This window comes from Pecten maximus, chromosome 9 (assembly GCF_902652985.1).
Source record: "Pecten maximus chromosome 9, xPecMax1.1, whole genome shotgun sequence".
Classification (NCBI taxonomy): domain Eukaryota; kingdom Metazoa; phylum Mollusca; class Bivalvia; order Pectinida; family Pectinidae; genus Pecten; species Pecten maximus.
The window spans coordinates 40,857,342-40,876,887 of record NC_047023.1 but is presented as its reverse complement, the minus strand read 5'-3'; the positions used below and the strand labels follow the sequence as shown (position 1 = coordinate 40,876,887).

At 36.9% G+C, this 19,546-nt stretch overlaps 2 protein-coding genes across 2 annotated transcripts in view; one reads left to right on the top strand and one right to left on the bottom strand.

The window, feature by feature from the left end:
• Positions 1 to 2,144, bottom strand: part of LOC117335020 (protein FAM81A-like) — a 31,310-nt gene extending 29,166 nt beyond the window's left edge. The window contains exon 1 of the mRNA XM_033894912.1: positions 2,090 to 2,144. The gene's annotated coding sequence lies outside the window, so the exon portion shown is untranslated. The remainder of the gene's footprint in view (positions 1 to 2,089) is intronic.
• Positions 2,145 to 2,219: 75 nt separating this feature from the next.
• LOC117335021 (ras GTPase-activating-like protein IQGAP1) overlaps positions 2,220 to 19,546 on the top strand; it is a 113,054-nt gene continuing 95,727 nt past the window's right edge. The window contains 2 exon segments of the mRNA XM_033894913.1: positions 2,220 to 2,556; positions 9,970 to 10,063. Of these exon segments, the coding sequence (XP_033750804.1) occupies positions 2,496 to 2,556; positions 9,970 to 10,063 (155 nt within the window). The 5' untranslated portion in view covers positions 2,220 to 2,495.

Genomic DNA, 19,546 nt, shown 5'->3' with positions numbered 1-19,546 from the left:
AAACAATCATGTTAAAGTATGACTGTACATGTACAAACAATCATGTTAAAGTATGACTGTACAAACAATCATGTTAAAGTATGACTGTACAAACAATCATGTTAAAGTATGACTGTACAAACAATCATGTTAAAGTATGACTGTACAGACAATCATGTTAAAGTATGACTGTACAGACAATCATGTTAAAGTATGACTGTACAGACAATCATGTTAAAGTATGACTGTACAAACAATCATGTTAAAGTATGACTGTACAAACAATCATGTTAAAGTATGACTGTACAGACAATCATGTTAAAGTATAACTACAGACAATCATGTTAAAGTATGACTGTACAGACAATCATGATAAAGTATAACTACAGACAATCATGTTAAAGTATGACTGTACAGACAATCATGATAAAGTATAACTACAGACAATCATGTTAAAGTATGACTGTACAGACAATCATGATAAAGTATGACTGTACAGACAATCATGTTAAAGTATGACTGTACAGACAATCATGATAAAGTATGACTGTACAGACAATCATGTTAAAGTATGACTGTACAAACAATCATGTTAAAGTATGACTGTACAAACAATCATGTTAAAGTATGACTGTACAGACAATCATGTTAAAGTATGTGGATCCAGCCAAAGCATATCAATTCAACATTAAAAATAATGTTAATGGCTAATTTGTTTATTTCCCAATGTCTGTATACAATTTATTTCATTTTGTATAATAATTTTACTCAACTCATGAAATCCTGGTCAAGGTCTCCCTCTTGATTATAAGTCATACAACAACACTGTATTTCCTGCTTCATTAACAGAGATGTTTTTTCAGTAAATTTTCACTGGCAATAATCCGTCCTTATGGTTACATAGTAATGGGAATCTGTCTCACTTTCAGAATAATCGGCAACTTGAAATAGACTGATTATAGCTCATAATCAGTTTTTAAAATTTATCACAGAACTGACCTTTTCAGTTTTGTATAAAATTCACATACATTTGTACATCTCAATCTTTGATACTGAACATAACAAAGCAATTAACAGTTGTTGATTTATCTAAATCTCCTTAATCACTTGCAAACGACCAATGGATATAATCAGCTGAAATTTTGGATCAACAATTTCTTGGATTGGTAAGATTTCAAAAATACTGGTATGCAAAGCCAAAGCTTTACGAACACTTCTAGAAATTTACAATTCATTGCCATATTTATAGTCATTAATGATGATCGGTTGTTTATGTTTTTGAAACTAATTTTCGATCATCTGCCCACCACTACCTAATTCCTCAATTTTGTTTTGAAAAAAAATGTGGTTTCAACGTAAGTTACATGCTTAATATGTTCAAATTTTATTTATAAAAAACATTACTTTCAAGTTTCAGGTACCCCCCGGTGTAGCTTTTGCACGCCTGAATTTTTATCCAAAACATGTTGTTTTCCATCAGTTTGGTATAGCAGAAGAGGAATAATGCAAGGACCAGGATGGGACTCGAACCTGGGACCTCCGAACTCGAGGCAGATGCTCTATAACCATTTGAGCTACCTGCCAGCTGGCCACCATGCAGTGGTCAGCCCAAGTTAATATTCATTTGTTAGATATAAAAATTATGAAAAGTTAAATAAAAAAAAAACAACACAAAACATATTTCTTAACTCACTGACATGGGAGATCAAAGTAGAGAGTTAGGATTCTTAATCATACCACGGATATTAACACATTATACAGAAATGTTACACTATAAAGTTCTGCATGTTAATTAACATAGGTTCATCAAATAAAAAAAATATTCACGTGTGTAATTTTTGTCTAAACAAATAAAAAATCAGTTAATTCCTTTGTTAAAACTTTTTTTCATCTTCAAGAAATACTTCTCAATATTTGTTGGACACAGTCTAAACATGTCTTGGCAACGCACCAGGCTTGGAGTTCTGTTCGACATTCTTGATATTACGAGCATCAACTCATTCAATAATCAACTAAGTTAAATAAATTGTGATTTTGATTTGCACTCTATAGCACTGAAAGTATATTAGATAGAAATGATGTCACCATTAGCATTTAATCGATAGTTTACCTGTTGCTTCAGTTCACGGTCGTCGCCATTTGTAAACAACCTGCTGTAAGCGCCTTCTGGCGAGTTTTGGTGTAACTAAGAGGTCAAAGGTAGAAGGTGAACGTACCCACAATTCCCGCGGAAATGGTTTGAACTCTGCAGGTCGCGCCTCATTCAACTGACTGTACACATACGACGGAAGAAAAGAAGGATGTTAAACAATGTTGAGTTTTCGCTTTCAGTTGGGATTAAACCGTTTTAAAAGAGTTGAAATATACCACTAGTGAGGGACTTACGTTATCTTCATTTTCGGTTTGATGTCATTTGCATGGAAATAAGTGTTTTCTATTTCAAAGTAAATAGTGTGTAAATTATATTTTGGCGGACTCGTAAGATATTAATGAACGTGTGTCACTGAAAACTACACATGATGTCGTCAGAAATGGAGGTTACCGACGGAATTCCTGGTCCAAGAGAAAGACTGAGATGTAAGTTTACTGGTCAATTTCGCTGTCTTTTCTTTCTAAGTCATGTCGCATGTATGTGTGTATTGGTTTGTGTATTGGAGCGCGCCGGGTCTACAGCAGGCTCACAGCCTGAAGCTCTATATCTGCCACTCAACACAGTAAACAAATCAATCAACGACCACATGTCAGCGGTTACAGGTCGTTACACATGGATTACTCCAGTTTCATTTACTGTCAGATAAAAAACTTAAGAAATACCCATTAATTTCTTAATTAAAATATGATTATATATAAGGACAACCACTGAACATTCAAATAGTTTTTTTTTCCAAATATATAATAGTATTATACTGAATCTTGTTTAAACAATTCAACTTATCAACAAGGAAAATTCATGGCTTTTAGTGGTGATTGTACTGAACCGACAAGTCCTCTGATCAGATTAAAAACGACAACTTCCAATTTACATTTTTGTGTATCACTTTGACAGTAATGCCAGTCACAATTGTCCCAGAAGTCGTTGAATGCTAATTTGTTTAAAAGTTGATAGTTGACTAGCATTTGTGATCTCCACTGGTAAAGGTACACCTATATGCTAGACTATAAATAAATACAGGTATGATTAACTGTATAACAGGTAATAGGTCTCGACACCCCGGCATCCCTTCTCAGGTAAATGCGTACCTGTGCACAGGTGTTATATAATGGAGTACCCTGTTGGTCTATCTTGACAGCACTCCACATCTGAGTCAGGTGACCGCAGACATGTTAAGATGCATATCGTTTAACATGAGTCAGTCTGTTAGTTTATTACAAAACACACATATACAGTACATAGATACCTGTGATGCCACAATATCATAAATTATATTACATACTGTATTTGTATAAATCTTAAAGTTCTATTTTAATGATCTTACTCTATAATGGACCCACGAAAAATGATTTATTTTTTATTATGGAGAAATGAGGAAATCTCCATTTTTCTAGTGTATATTGCATGATCATGCAACCTCAATCTTATAAAGCTTAAAAACTGAAAAACATTGATATGAAACATTTAAAACATATGTCTGTATCATGTTAGCTAGTGAATTCTCACTCCTAGTCATGCACTTTAAGTTGTATGAATATGGATCTTGTATTTGGACTTGTTTCTCATGATAATGTAAATATAAAGCATGCTATGATAAAGTGTTACTGGGAGGTTTGACATTGACTTCCAGTGGTATGTGCTGTACCACTGTGTCAGAATGATTTACATTAAGTTTTAGATCGTTATCTGGCGGAAACACTTGAGAACAAATCCAACTGGGGCAAATTAAGTCTTACAAAAAGTCAGCCAAATCGTGTCAACTTACATCTAGATTTGATCATTTCACAAACTTTCTCAGAATATAGGTGGCCCAGATTAACAGGTCTAAGGTGATGTCTGGATCTCAGAATATAGGTGGCCCAGATTAACAGGTCTAAGGTGATGTCTGGATCCAGAAAACTGTGTAGATGAAGACAAACTAAAATTCAAGTTTGATTTATTGCTTTTGTGTAGACCTATGACATCACATTACATAGTAACCAAAAATTGTTAAACACATAACTATGACATGCATTTCTACAATATTTACAATTTCTACAATATGTATTTGTCTAGTTGATCATATTAATTATTGATTACAACTTTTTTGTTTTTGTTTTTTTATGTGGCTGATAACAGACCTGATTCCTAAGATAATCATTTTGAATTAAAATGTTTTAAAACCAAAATATATTAAAACTATATTCTATAAATTTTAACCATTTACTCCAAAACCCTCCCACTGACCCTGACAACAATTTCCCTATTATGAGAGAAGGTCCTATCTCACATGAAAGGCTATGTAAAACTGTCTCATGTCTAATTTACTGAACACATTATAAATCCTACTATTTCCTTTATCTTAAACTGTACAATATCTTTAATGAAACTTTGAAAACCTTAAGTTTAAGATGACATAGGAATGGTTAAAGGACTCCTATATATAGATGGCCTGACAAAAGTGTGTAGGTCTTGTATCTGATCACGAGGTTATCCGATCTAAGGATGGCCTGACAAAAGTGTGTAGGTTGTATCTGATCATGAGGTTATCCAATCTTAAGGATGACCTGACAAAAGTGTGTAGGTCTTGTAACTGATCATGAGGTTATTACATAAGTCCGATGTGATTTTATATGATCAAATCCTATCACAATCATTGTCTCCTCAGTTTTCATCATAAGGAAAAAGCTGAACCGATTGGTGAGGCAGTTGTCATTTCAAACCAAATGCTATTTTCCAATGTACAGGAAGTCATATGTACCGTATTTGACCTAATAAGGGCGCAGGGCGCGGGTAATTGACAGTGGGGGCGCCCTTATTAAGATTAGTTATTCTGAAGTTTTATGAAACAGACTATACCTTATAGCAGAATACCCTAGGTTGTGGAAACGGTAAAATATTCAGTCATAAAAATATTCCAGATTAAGATATCTATTCATTATCATATATTAAGCTTAAACATCACTTGAATACTCCTGTAAACTTGTAAACAATGCCAGCTGATCTTTAGACCAGAGAACGTGTGTTCCACCATTTATGTTCAAATGGAACTCTTTTGTGTTCTATTTATAGAAACAGGTGATTTCCCAGATCATATCAGACATCGTTTTCTTTGACCTAATAATTGATTTACAATGTCTTTTACTAGCTTTCTGTTCTGAACAAAAGTTATTTATCAACAAGAATGAAGTCTTTACTTTATCTTCAAATAAAGATGGTAAGTTATTATTTGTATGTGTGTTTAGTTTTGGTTGCTCTTTGCACTGACATGTCATCTGTAGCCTGTAGGAATACACAAAATGTGGCGAAAACAGGTGTTCCAGTTACTTAATTTACTGAAGAAAATTGAACACATAAAGTAGCAAAATATTTCACATGAATTATTACTTTTGAACACCATTTTGACACCATTTTGACACCCAGTCAAAGATGTATTTCCTTGAAAAAAGGTAGGGGCGCCCTTATTAGGGCAGGTGCCCTTATTAGGTCAAATACAGTATGTAAGACCAAATAAAATTTGTTATGTTTCAGGTTTCCCTACTGACTCAATGTTTTTGGTGCCCATAGCTACTCAAATGCAACACATCCCTCCTATTATATATAACATTAGAAAGAAGAAAAAAAATCCTTATCTACCCTATTTTGTTTCGGAAGATGAAAACTGAAACACAAAATTTTTCGTTTGGCCTAACTAAATTGTATATACATTACATCTGCCTATAAAAGTGAATTTGAATTTAGAACCGATCTGATTCATAACTAAAAAAAAGGGACAAATAATATTACAGCTAATTTTGGTATGAAACTTTTTATTTGACTTGATATTATGATATAGATCAGGTTTAAAACTTTTTGTCACCCTTTTATGCTGAATTCTTGGGAATTGCAGGGCAAGCAGGGGACATTTATAGCTTCCATTTTAAGCTTATTAAATGCTTGCTGTAACTAATTAATTTATCTTTTTTTTCATTAAAATGAAATTTAAACAGAAAACATAAACTGATGAAATTTAGGTGTCAACCTGAGAAGTCGAGGAAGTTGGAGCTGATTAAGTAGCTCATGTTTATATATTGACATGTACATTGAGATACAGAGGCTATTTATAGTAACATGTTGTCTGTTATAAGCAGCTGATAAGTTGTTAACGAGTCATAGATGACAAATATACTTAACTTCAGTTTGTAATCTTAAAGCAGGAAGATGTTTGTATTAAATTTGGAAACTGAATCATTTATAATTATAGCAAGATAAAAGTAAGATTATTAATTTTATTTTTGGTTGCAATACTTTAATCACTTTTCCTTGTCATGCAATAATTTGCTTGATATGACTATCAACAAAATAAGGTCACAATGGGCCACATAAACTGGCTACCAGCCCCTAAATATTTTGTTAAGAATTGTTCAGCTAAATTCTAATACTAAATTCAGTAAATTGTCCCACCCTAGTTCGAAACTTAGGAATTAACTTATACATAAAGACGAAAATCATAAGCTCAATTTTATTTTAAACTTTAATTTAATATTCTAGAGACAAAGGGCTTGTCTAAGGGCCACACAAATGACTAAGAGTGTTGTACAGAGAAAAGATCATAAAATTATATATATATATACTGTCAAGCTTGTCAGCTTTTTGATAATTATGCAAATTATTGTAATTAAACACCTACAAGCATGTTACATGTAAGTGGAGTGTAACCCTTCACAGGTAAACATACATGTACATGTGTTAGCCAGCTGTCTAGTTACAGGTAAACATGTGTTAGCCAGCTGTCTAGTTACTGGTAAACATGTGTTACCCAGCTGTCTAGTTACAGGTAAACATGTGTTACCCAGCTGTCTAGTTATAGGTAAACATGTTACCCAGCTGTCTAGTTACAGGTAAACATGTGTTAGCCAGCTGTCTAGTTACAGGCAAACATGTGTTAGCCAGCTGTCTAGTTACAGGTAAACATGTGTTACCCAGCTGTCTAGTTACTGGTAAACATGTGTTACCCAGCTGTCTAGTTACAGGTAAACATGTATTAGCCAGCTGTCTAGTTACAGGTAAACATGTATTAGCCAGCTGTCTAGTTACAGGTAAACATGTGTTACCCAGCTGTCTAGTTACAGGTAAACATGTGTTAGCCAGCTGTCTAGTTACAGGTAAACATGTGTTAGCCAACTGTCTAGTTACAGGTAAACATGTGTTAGCCAGCTGTCTAGTTACTGGTAAACATGTGTTACCCAGCTGTCTAGTTACAGGTAAACATGTGTTACCCAGCTGTCTAGTTACAGGTAAGCATGTGTTACCCAATGTTAACTGTCTAGTTGTACCTTAACACAGAACGCGTGCCCTGTTATACTGGAAAGGTAAACATGTCTTGCCTGGTATACATACAATTTTGGAAACCCTCTATTTCGTGAGTTGATCAATTTCTTGATTTTATTGTAATACCTTTTAGAAAATTTGTGGAAATTGTTGAAAAATGAAACCTTTTCAAACAAAAAAAATGTTTATAATAACCAAAAGAGGTGAGTATGTTTATAAAAAAAATACCTAAAAATTTGATGCTTTAAATACAGGGTGCACTTAATCATAAGATATAAAGTTTTTCTTGGATTTCCAAGGCAGTTAATTACAACCTGCTGTTCTGATTCAGTTAAAAATTGGTGCTGGTCAAGGATACAGTATATACCGGGGTTGATACATATCCCCTCCTATGTTTAATAATTGTTGTCTCATTTTCATGCATCCCTTTTGAATTCCAACACTTTTTGGCCCGCATACAGTGCTAGCATCAATGATGGTTTCATTACATCCAGATCCCAGAAGAACAAAACAGCTACCAGTATTTGATAATGATACGATATAGCTTTAAGCTCAACTGCAGAAGTTTGATACTTATTTCAAGCCATCATATTATCACCACTGCCACCAGGGTGTACCATAAATTAATGCTGATCGTGCATTTTATAATGTTTTTAGCAAGTCTCTAAGATAGTTTGACATTGTGCACAATGTTTCATGCTTGAGCATGCAACTTAAAATTGTTTCAATCCTTGTACCCCCTGTTTATAGTCAGAGCAAGTGTGTTACAAAATAAAATTGGTCAGTTGAAATTGTCCTTGTACATATCTAGAATATCAGAGGTGATAACATATTTAGGTGGATCAAAAGTTTAATGAATATGGGGTAGACTTTGTGATGTAATTAAATACCTGTAGTACTGGGCAGGGGGCCCTCCGCTCAACAATACAAGGAAATAAATTGATCATTAATTGTTAGGTAGTATGGCTAGGTAAGGCAGGTGAGGTGACATTGCTGAGATGTTAATTTCTAAGCCTTGTCTCATATATATAAATAGAACGAGTCTTGCATGTACCCTATTTATCCACAAATAAGCCCCCTTCCTCCTTATTGTAATATTATCAATTTCAGAATAGAAATATGAAAGTGGTGTACAAATGAGCCTCCCCTATGGTTAATACACATCTTTAAGACTGGGGATGTGGGTTTAATTTGGGTATAGATACAATACTAAACTTTGATACTGGGTGGGGGGCTTATTTCAGGATAAATTTAGAATGTTTTTATTCTGAGGGTAGTGGCTTATTTGAGTATTGATACAGTACTGATTTTTAACTGAGGATAAATACATTACTAATCTTTTACACTTGGGATGGGGACTTAGTTGAGGATAAATACAGTACTGTACTAGTATTTTACATTTGGGGTGGGGGCTTATTTGAGGATAAATACAGTACTGTACTAGTATTTTACATTTGGGGTGGGGGCTTATTTGAGGATAAATACAGTACTGTACTAGTATTTTACACTTTGGGTGGGGGGCTTATTTGAGGATAAATACAGTACTGTACTAGTATTTTACACTTGGAGTGGGGGCTTATTTGAGGATAAATACAGTACTGTACTAGTATTTTACACTTGGGGTGGGGGGCTTATTTGAGGATAGTAAAGTACATGTAATACCTAACACTATCAAATGTTTTTGGAAATACATGTACTATGTTTGATTTAATAAAAACATCTCTTTGGTTGAATGAAACTTTAGGGAAATCACTTTTCACCAATTCAAGATGGCACAAGTCTGGTTCCCTGATTATGTTTGAAGGTTTAATAGGGGTCACCTGTCTGTGTGAAGGTATAGGGGTCACATGTCTGTGTGAAGGTATAGGGGTCACATGTCTGTGTGAAGGTATAGGGGTCACATGTCTGTGTGAAGGTATAGGGGTCACCTGTCTGTGTGAAGGTATAGGGGTCACCTGTCTATGTAAAGGTATAGGGGTCACCTGTCTGTGTGAAGGTATAGGGGTCACCTGTCTGTGTGAAGGTATAGGGGTCACCTGTCTGTGTGAAGGTATAGGGGTCACCTGTCCGTGTAAAGGTATAGGGGTCACCTGTCTGTGTAAAGGTGTAGGGGTCACCTGTCTGTGTGAAGGTATAGGGGTCACCTGTATGACCATGTAATTGGTTACTCTGGGAAACTGCCCCCCCCTCCCCTCAAGTATCACCTTACGATCATAATGTGAAGCAACAAGAAGCTTTTGAAGAAAGATAACCAGCAAATCTTCACATGTAGGTTTGGGAATCAAAAACTGATTCAACTGGTGAAGTGTGGGACACTATACATCCACTGTAGCACCCAGCCACCCTTCCATCAGGACTACAGCATTACTTAATACCAATAAATAAATACGTCCATCAGAAATTTAATAGACTTATTGGGTCATTCCTGGACCTCAATGCCTTGTCTAATATCGTTTATATAATTTTCAAGACCAAAGTCATTGTACTGACATCATTTTACTGAAATATCTTGTCATATGTGTAATGTTGTCTTTTTGTTGACATAACAGCGGATGGCGGAAGACTTACTGCGGAGGAGATGGACACAAAGAGGAAACAGAACATTGCGTATGAGTACCTCTGTCACTTAGAGGAGGCCAAAGTGTGAGTATTGTCTAAACATTGTGTGTGAGGGAGGTGATTTAACTCATCTACAGTACTTTACAGATAATGTTGTTTGTAACCTGGTCTTGTCTTAACCTCGATTTGACCTAGATTTGTATGGCGAGTGTCTCTGATGAAGCGATTTGACCTAGATTTGTATAGCGAGTGTCGTGGATGAAGCGATTTGACCTAGATTTGCATGGCGAGTGTCGTGGATGAAGTGATTTGACCTAGATTTGTATGGCAAGTGTCGTGGATGAAGCGATTTGACCTATATTTGCATGGCGAGTGTCGTGGATGAAGCGATTTGACCTAGATTTGTATGGTGAGTGTCGTGGATGAAGCAATTTGACCTAGATTTTTATGGCGAGTGTCGTGGATGAAGCGGAAAACGGTACCCATTTTGGAACCCCTGGGCTCATTCTCCTTGTACTTTTATAAAATTGCGTTTCCATGCAAATCTAAATCAACATTTTGTTAATATCTTGTCATCATCTTGGCTTATAAATTTTGAGTTAAAATTAATTACAATTAGTAGAAAATCAAGAACAAACTACATATCAAAACGGAACTGAAACTACTCAAACCGTACACATCAAAACGGAACTGAAACTACTCAAACCGTACACATCAAAACGAAACTGAAACTACTCAAACCGTACACATCAAAACGGAACTGAAACTACTCAAACCGTACACATCAAAACGGAACTGTAACTACTCAAACCGTACACATCAAAACGGAACTGAAACTACTCAAACCGTACACATCAAAACGGAACTGAAACTACTCAAACCGTACACATCAAAACGGAACTGAAACTACTCAAACCGTACACATCAAAACGGAACTGAAACTACTCAAACCGTACACATCAAAACGGAACTGAAACTACTGTCATTTTCAATACAATACATGTTAAGAGAAACTGTTCTGTATATTAAAGTTCGTAAGATATAGGGGCCACATCCCAGGAATCCAAGATCAAAGTATATGTCTTAGTTCATTAGGAGACATGTATGACACTGAAATTATATTTTAGTTGATTATGCTACACTAAGGATAATGTTTTAGTTTGTTCGATACACTAAAAGACAGAGTTGTGGACCTAGGTATACAGCTTGCTGTATTGATCTACCTGGGGATAATTAATACATCTGTGTGTTTACTTGTCTCGCTCATCCAGGTGAAGCAAGCGTTCAATAATTAATGCATTTGTTGGCAGTGTGAATATATATATAGATGATATATGTTTAATTATGGTACAATTTACCTGCTTATCAAGGCCGTGAATTGTAGGTATACATGTGGGTTTATAACATAATGAATGACACATCCACAAAGATATCTTTAAAGACACAATCTACAGATAATAGTTAGACTAGGTGACTTATAACCTGTGGTTTCCGTGCCTCTGATACTATGGTAACCTGCCTCTGATACTATGGTAACCTGTCTCTGATACTATGGTAACCTGTCTCTGATACTATGGTAACCTGCCTCTGATACTATGGTAACCTGCCTCTGATACTATGGTAACCTGCCTCTGATACTATGGTAACCTGCCTCTGATACTATGGTAACTTGTCTCTGATACTATGGTAACCTGTCTCTGATACTATGGTAACCTGTCTCTGATACTATGGTAACCTGTCTCTGATACTATGGTAACCTGCCTCTGATACTATGGTAACCTGCCTCTGATACTATGGTAACCTGCCTCTGATACTATGGTAACCTGTCCTGCCTCTGATACTATGGTAACCTGTCTCTGATACTATGGTAACCTGCCTCTGATACTATGGTAACCTGCCTCTGATACTATGGTAACCTGCCTCTGATACTATGGTAACCTGCCTCTGATACTATGGTAACCTGTCTCTGATACTATGGTAACCTGTCCTGCCTCTGATACTATGGTAACCTGTCTCTGATACTATGGTAACCTGCCTCTGATACTATGGTAACCTGCCTCTGATACTATGGTAACCTGCCTCTGATACTATGGTAACCTGCCTCTGATACTATGGTAACCTGTCTCTGATACTATGGTAACCTGTCTCTGATACTATGGTAACCTGTCCTGCCTCTGATACTATGGTAACCTGTCTCTGATACTATGGTAACCTGCCTCTGATACTATGGTAACCTGCCTCTGATACTATGGTAACCTGCCTCTGATACTATGGTAACCTGCCTCTGATACTATGGTAACCTGTCTCTGATACTATGGTAACCTGCCTCTGATACTATGGTAACCTGCCTCTTCTGTAACCCCCAACCAACCAACCAACAAACCAACCAACCACCACCACACACTCGCATAGAATCCCAGAAGGAAGTGGGGGTAGAGGGGTTTGTTTGAGAATATCTGTCCATAAGGGATGGTTTGTCTGCTGTAATACATACTACTGTGATGTGTACTGTCAGGGATTTGGAAGGTCATCTTCTGATATTGGTCGTCTTCAGATATTGGTCGTCTTCTGATATTGGCCCTGTTTTAGAAATACTCATTGGCAAGTTGTTCCTTGTGTATACATTTATGTTGGTTTTGACAATTTGATAGGAAGTAATAGCCCTTTTATTACTCTTATGCTAAGTTATTAAGTAAACCTTTCAGATTGTCTACAAGTCATGGAAATTTACAAGTGACTCTTCTTTAGAATGCATGGACTCTGGAAGAAATCTCTGTTATACATACAAGTCTTAGACATTGCAATTGGATCACTATTACATCCATTTTCTCTTGACTAAATTTTTTGAAGTTAAAAAAAGAAAAGAATTTGTTAGGTTTGACTTTGGCAAACAATATTCTATTTTAAGGTTCAGTGGTCTGACAAGGATGGTACACCTGTAGTGAGACATTCTGTTTTAAGTTTGTTTGTTTTCCCTTACTGATTTCTATTTATAAAGACATCAACACAAATAGTCCTATTCACTACTTCCTTACCACTGAAAGGGGTCTTTTATGGACAAACACTCGAGTTAAACATTCTCAAAAATTAGTCATTGACCTGATTGACCTCTTTATAGACATTTAACAGGAATTGTAATCAGAACAACTGAAACCCCATAATACTAAAGTTTGTTTTCCTTAAATATAGTCAACCTATTCAACGAAAACTCATTAAAAATAGTCAACCTATTCAACGAAAACTCATTAAAAATAGTCAACCTATTCAACGAAAACTCATAAAATATAGTCAACCTATTCAACGAAAACTCATTAAATATAGTCAACCTATTCAACGAAAACTCATTAAAAAATAGTCAACCTATTCAACGAAAACTCATTGAATAATAAGTTAGGGAAGCATAAAAGAAAGCTTATGTCATGGCGCGGCGTCCATCGTCCGTCGTCCGTCAACATTTGCTTCAAATCGCTACTAGTCAAAAAGTTCTTATTGGATTTTGCCCAAATTTGTTCAGAAACGTCCTTGGCAGAAGGGGAACAGATTTTGCATAAATGGTGACTCTGACCCCCAAGGGGCCAAAGGGGCGGGGCTCAATAGGGGAAATAGAGATAATTCCTTTAAATCGCTACTAGTCATAAAGTTATGAATGGATTTGAACCCAATTTGGTCAGAAACATTCTTGGGGGAAGGGGATCAGATTTTGCATAAATGGTGACTCTGACCCCCAAGGGGCCAAAGGGGCGGGGGCCCAATAGGGGAAATAGAGGTAAAACCTTTAAATCGCTGCTAGTCATAATATTATGAATGGATTTGAACCCAAAAACAATGAAATATAGACAGGGAAAACAATGAGATATAGACAGGGAAAACAATGAAATATAGACAGGGAAAACAATGAGATATAGACTAGGATAACAATGAGATATAGAGGGGGGAGGTGGGGGGCATTGTTGGGTTAAGGTCACAATTTTTAGAAATTTCTTTTCAGTTTTTTTATCAAACCTTACACACTTACAAAGGACAATAATATCTGGGACAAGTTTAAGTTTCAGGATGGTTGGGTCAAGGTCACAATTAGTAATTTTAGAAAATCATTATCATTGCTGTTGAGGCTTTATTCCTTGAAGGACTTGGATCAAACTTCAGACACTTGTAAAGGACCATAATAGGCAGTGGGGGTTGGTGGCACATGTTGCTGGGGATGCTTGTTACACTCGCCCATATAGATATATGATATATATATGATGGTGGCACATGTTACTCGGGATGCTTGTTACACTCGCCCATATAGATATATGATATATATATGATGGTGGCACATGTTACTCGGGACGCTTGTTACACTCGCCCATATAGATATATGATATATATATGATGGTGACACATGTTACTCGGGATGCTTGTTACAATCTCCTACCCAACTGTTGACCCACACACACTCGCCAATATAGATATATTGTATGCTATATTGGGATTTGGAGCTATCAGGGTTACTATTACGTGTACATATTTAGACAATTTGACTTGATTACTTACAGACAGATATACACAGATGACAAGGACCTGTTTATGGCCTTTACCCTTTACTTCATGTCTTCACCAATTAATAGTTGTTAGTACCCACCTGGGCCATTTACACCTGGCCTTCCCACACAGGTGAGATAAGTGAGATATATGATAGATATGTACCAAAGTATTATGGCCACCTTGTCTGGACACCAGTGGTCATCAGCTTTGGGTGGTGTTAAGGTACCCCAAATCTCCTGGCCATTCCACCAGCCTAACACATCATTTAGAAGGTAGCATTATGAAGCAATGCTGACAGGCATACATAGTGGTAACTTGAGAAACTCCTGGATTCAAAAGCAGACCCATGTTTTACCAAATTGGTAAAACATGGGTCTGCTTTTGAATCCAGGAGTTTCTCAAGTTTAACCTTGCTATAACAGTATATAATACAAAAATGTGGCATGCAATGAGCTTGTGGTTTGCCCACTTGCCCACAAGCTGCATCATTTATATCAACTATATATATGTATGTGCCACAGCAGGATGCTTATATTTTCATTTCTAACCCTTTTTGCTGTCATATGTTGCAATTCAATTTATACTATAATCATAAGCATGGCATGATTTACAAATGGTATTATAACTACTGTACAGGAAACAAAGAAAATAACTAATGTACAGGAAACAAAGAAAGGAAAGTGTTTCTACACGGTTAGGTGTCGGTTTGAGTTGAATTGTCTGTAAACTGTGTAAAGTACGAGATAGTTTTGTAAAACACTGACAATATATATATTTTATCTGTATATTTGTCAGCCGGCTGCGGATAGCTTTTGTATCCGGTCTGCATCATGCACACTTCCTGTTTTTTCAAACATCACTTCCTGTTGAAACACGAAATGGCTTATGGCCATATCCGTTTTTTTCCTGTGTAAATAAAACCATATTTAAGTGATGAAATGTATAACAACAAATGGTCAGGAAGCTTCCTTAAATCAAATTGTTTATTTCAACTCTATTTTTGGTTGGCTGTAACTCTATAGTAAAACCTGTGAATGGTATTAGTGTTTGGTTGGCTGTAACTCTATAGTAAAACCTGTGAATGGTATTAGTGTTTGGTTGTAAGGAAATAATAAAAGCAGATTCCCATCCCTTTGTCAGTTTGGGATGAGACCTTTTATCACATTTTGGAAGAAAAATTACCATTGGTGAAACAAACTCTCCGAGGGAAGCCACTTATTTTGGGAATTGAGCATAAATAATTTCAGTACCCCAAAGAAACTACTTAATTATGGTTGCTATGAGATATTAAATTCACTGAAATTTAATTAACTTATAACTTGGCATCAATTCTAAAAATAAAAAATCTTATTAAAATCTTAGAGATTGTGAGGTTATAACTGAAGGTATGGTACAGTTGCACTACCTGGGATTTCCCTACAATAGAAACAAGGTCCATTAATAAGGACCCATTCCCCTAAAAAAATCATGTGAAAATTCCCCATTTGCCACTGAAAAATTCCCCATTTTGAAGTCACTTTTGAATGATTAAGTATGTTTTATATACAAAGACATATATTAAGGCAATTTTGAAAAATAAAACACAGCTATATATAACAAAATGAAATGAAAAATAATATGAAGGCAATATTAATCAAAGAAAAGCTGAAATTTATGAATTTCACTATTTATTGTTTTTCCCAATGTCACATTTTGTCGCATAGAAATTTCCAATTCAATGGACCCTGGACCCAGTTGAAAAATTGTAGGAAAATCCCTGACTATTAAAAGTCTAAAGTGTTGAGTAATTTTACTGTACTAAAGATTTGGTTACCTGTACAGTGTTGGGAACTGAAACGTAGAATAATGTAAAGTTCCAAGATATGTATCTACAGGTACGTCGTATGTATACAGCGATCAGGTATCATTATAAGGAACCATTGTGTAGATCTATATATATATATACTATATATATATATAGGTATTGAGTTTGTGATCAATTACCTATTTTAATTTTATGATCTGGATTGCTGAATGATCTGGATTGCTGCGACATCCACTTTATACTTATATTCTCCGGTTTAACCTTGAACATTATTTATCCCAGAAAACGTCCCCGGTTTAAAGAGATGTTACCTTTATTACTGTGACTCAGATCTTTGTTTTGATTAAAAGAATTCTACTGTTAGAAGTTGTCAATTGCACAAAAAATTGCTTCATACTCTAGACTTTGTGGTGAATAATTTGTCTGCAGTGTTTTAAAAAGTCTTGCTCTGTAAAAAAAAAAACTATTGACAGCACAAAATTTACCTCAGACTTGGTGGTAAATTGCTGTATTGTTTGACTGGAATTTTTAGCGACTGCTTGGCAGTGTTTGTAGGTACAATATATAGGTATGGGTGTATGTGGTGATATTGATTACAGGGTTTAGTGGAGGGACATAAAAAGGTCTTGATAGCCAGCAATAAATCCGGTATAATATATACCTGAGTATGAACGACCCTGATGTAAAAAAAAAAAAAAAAACCTGATGCATATACCTGGTAGTACCTAGAAATAACTCAAATTAGTGGGACTATATGTACCTGGTAATTGAGATATCACTTCCTCGGGGGATACACAAGGTCAACTAAGTACCTTCATTTTCTGGATGAGTGACTTTGCAGATGTCATTGAATATTCATATGAACCAGTGAGGGCACGTAACCTAGTTACTCTGAGGTTGTAGAATGACAGTTGTATTCAATTGGTCGATATTCATTCTACATCCAAGTAAAAGTATCCATACAGATTCGTCTAGTTATATTGTGTAATGGGCAGTTTCTATCTCAATAATGTGGGGTTTATCTAGATCTGGTGATAAACAAAATGGTGATGAAATTAGTTAAAGTTTTTGTCATACATCTTCAGCTTTCTCTTGGATGTTATGCAATCGTCGACTACAGAGAACTGTTCAATAACGTCATATCAAAACTTAAATACACATTGTCTTCCTCTAGCTGATGCGTAGATTTGAGGGATTTACAATCCAGATAACGCCCTACGATGTATGAGTCAACATTACAGACAGAATTGTTGTGTTATAAGAATGACAAATTGTCATGATTTTTTAAGTATTCATGACCACATACATGCATTGTTAAAAGAATATCCTGGTGTAAGTAAGGCTGCAGTAGGTCAGACCAGACTTGTGATATATGGTCTATGGCCTGGTATAAGTAAGGCTGCAGTAGGTCAGACCAGACTTGTGATATGGTCTATGGCCTGGTGTAAGTAAGACTGCAGTAGGTCAGACCAGACCTGTAATATGGTCTATGGCCTGGTATAAGTAAGGCTGCAGTAGGCCAGACCAGACTTGTGATATGGTCTATGGCCTGGTGTAAGTAAGGCTGCTGTAGGTCAGACCAGACCTGTAATATGGTCTATGGCCTAGGCTGCAGTATGTCAGACCAGACCTGTGATATGGTCTATGGCCTGGTGTAAGTAAGACTGCAGTAGGTCAGACCAGACCTGTTATATGGTCTATGGCCTAGGCTGCAGTAGGTCAGACCAGACTTGTGATATGGTCTATGGCCTGGTGTAAGTAAGGCTGCAGTAGGTCAGACCAGACCTGTTATATGGTCTATGGCCTGGTGTAAGTAAGGCTGGAGTAGGTCAGACCAGACCTGTAATATGGTCTATGGCCTGGTATAAGTAAGGCTGCAGTAGGCCAGACCAGACCTGTAATATGGTCTATGGCCTGGTGTAAGTAAGGCTGCAGTAGGTCAGACCAGACTTGTGATACGGTCTATGGCCTGGTGTAAGTAAGGCTGCAGTAGGTCAGACCAGACTTGTGATATAGTCTATGGCCTGGTGTAAGTAAGGCTGGAGTAGGTCAGACCAGACCTGTAATATGGTCTATGGCCTGGTATAAGTAAGGCTGCAGTAGGCCAGACCAGACCTGTAATATGGTCTATGGCCTGGTGTAAGTAAGGCTGCAGTAGGCCAGACCAGACTTGTGATATGGTCTATGGCCTGGTATAAGTAAGGCTCGGTAGGTCAGACCAGACCTGTAATATGGTCTATGGCCTGGTGTAAGTAAGGCTGCAGTAGGCCAGACCAGACCTGTGATATGGTCTATGGCCTGGTGTAAGTAAGGCTGGAGTAGGTCAGACCAGACCTGTGATATGGTCTATGACCTGGTGTAAGTAAGGCTGGAGTAGGTCAGACCAGACCTGTTATAATTGGTCTATGGCCTGGTATAAGTAAGGCTGGAGTAGGTCAGACCAGACTTGTGATATGGTCTATGGCCTGGTATAAGTAAGGCTGCAGTAGGTCAGACCAGACTTGTGATATGGTCTATGGCCTGGTGTAAGTAAGACTGCAGTAGGCCAGACCAGACCTGTAATATGGTCTATGGCCTGGTGTAAGTAAGGCTGCAGTAGGTCAGACCAGACCTGTGATATGGTCTATGGCCTGGTGTAAGTAAGACTGCAGTAGGTCAGACCAGACCTGTAATATGGTCTATGACCTGGTGTAAGTAAGACTGCAGTAGGTCAGACCAGACCTGTAATATGGTCTATGGCCTGGTATAAGTAAGGCTGCAGTAGGTCAGACCAGACCTGTGATACGGTCTATGGCCTAGTGTAAGTAAGGCTGCAGTAGGTCAGACCAGACCTGTGATATGGTCTATGGCCTAGGCTGCAGTATGTCAGACCAGACCTGTAATATGGTCTATGGCCTGGTGTAAGTAAGACTGGAGTAGGTCAGACCAGACCTGTAATATGGTCTATGGCCTGGTGTAAGTAAGGCTGCAGTAGGTCAGACCAGACTTGTGATATGGTCTATGGCCTGGTGTAAGTAAGGCTGGAGTAGGTCAGACCAGACTTGTGATATGGTCTATGGCCTGGTATAAGTAAGGCTGGAGTAGGTCAGACCAGACCTGTAATATTGTCTATGGCCTGGTGTAAGTAAGGCTGGAGTAGGTCAGACCAGACTTGTGATATGGTCTATGGCCTGGTGTAAGTAAGGCTAATGTAGGTCAGACCAGACTTGTGATATGGTCTATGGCCTGGTGTAAGT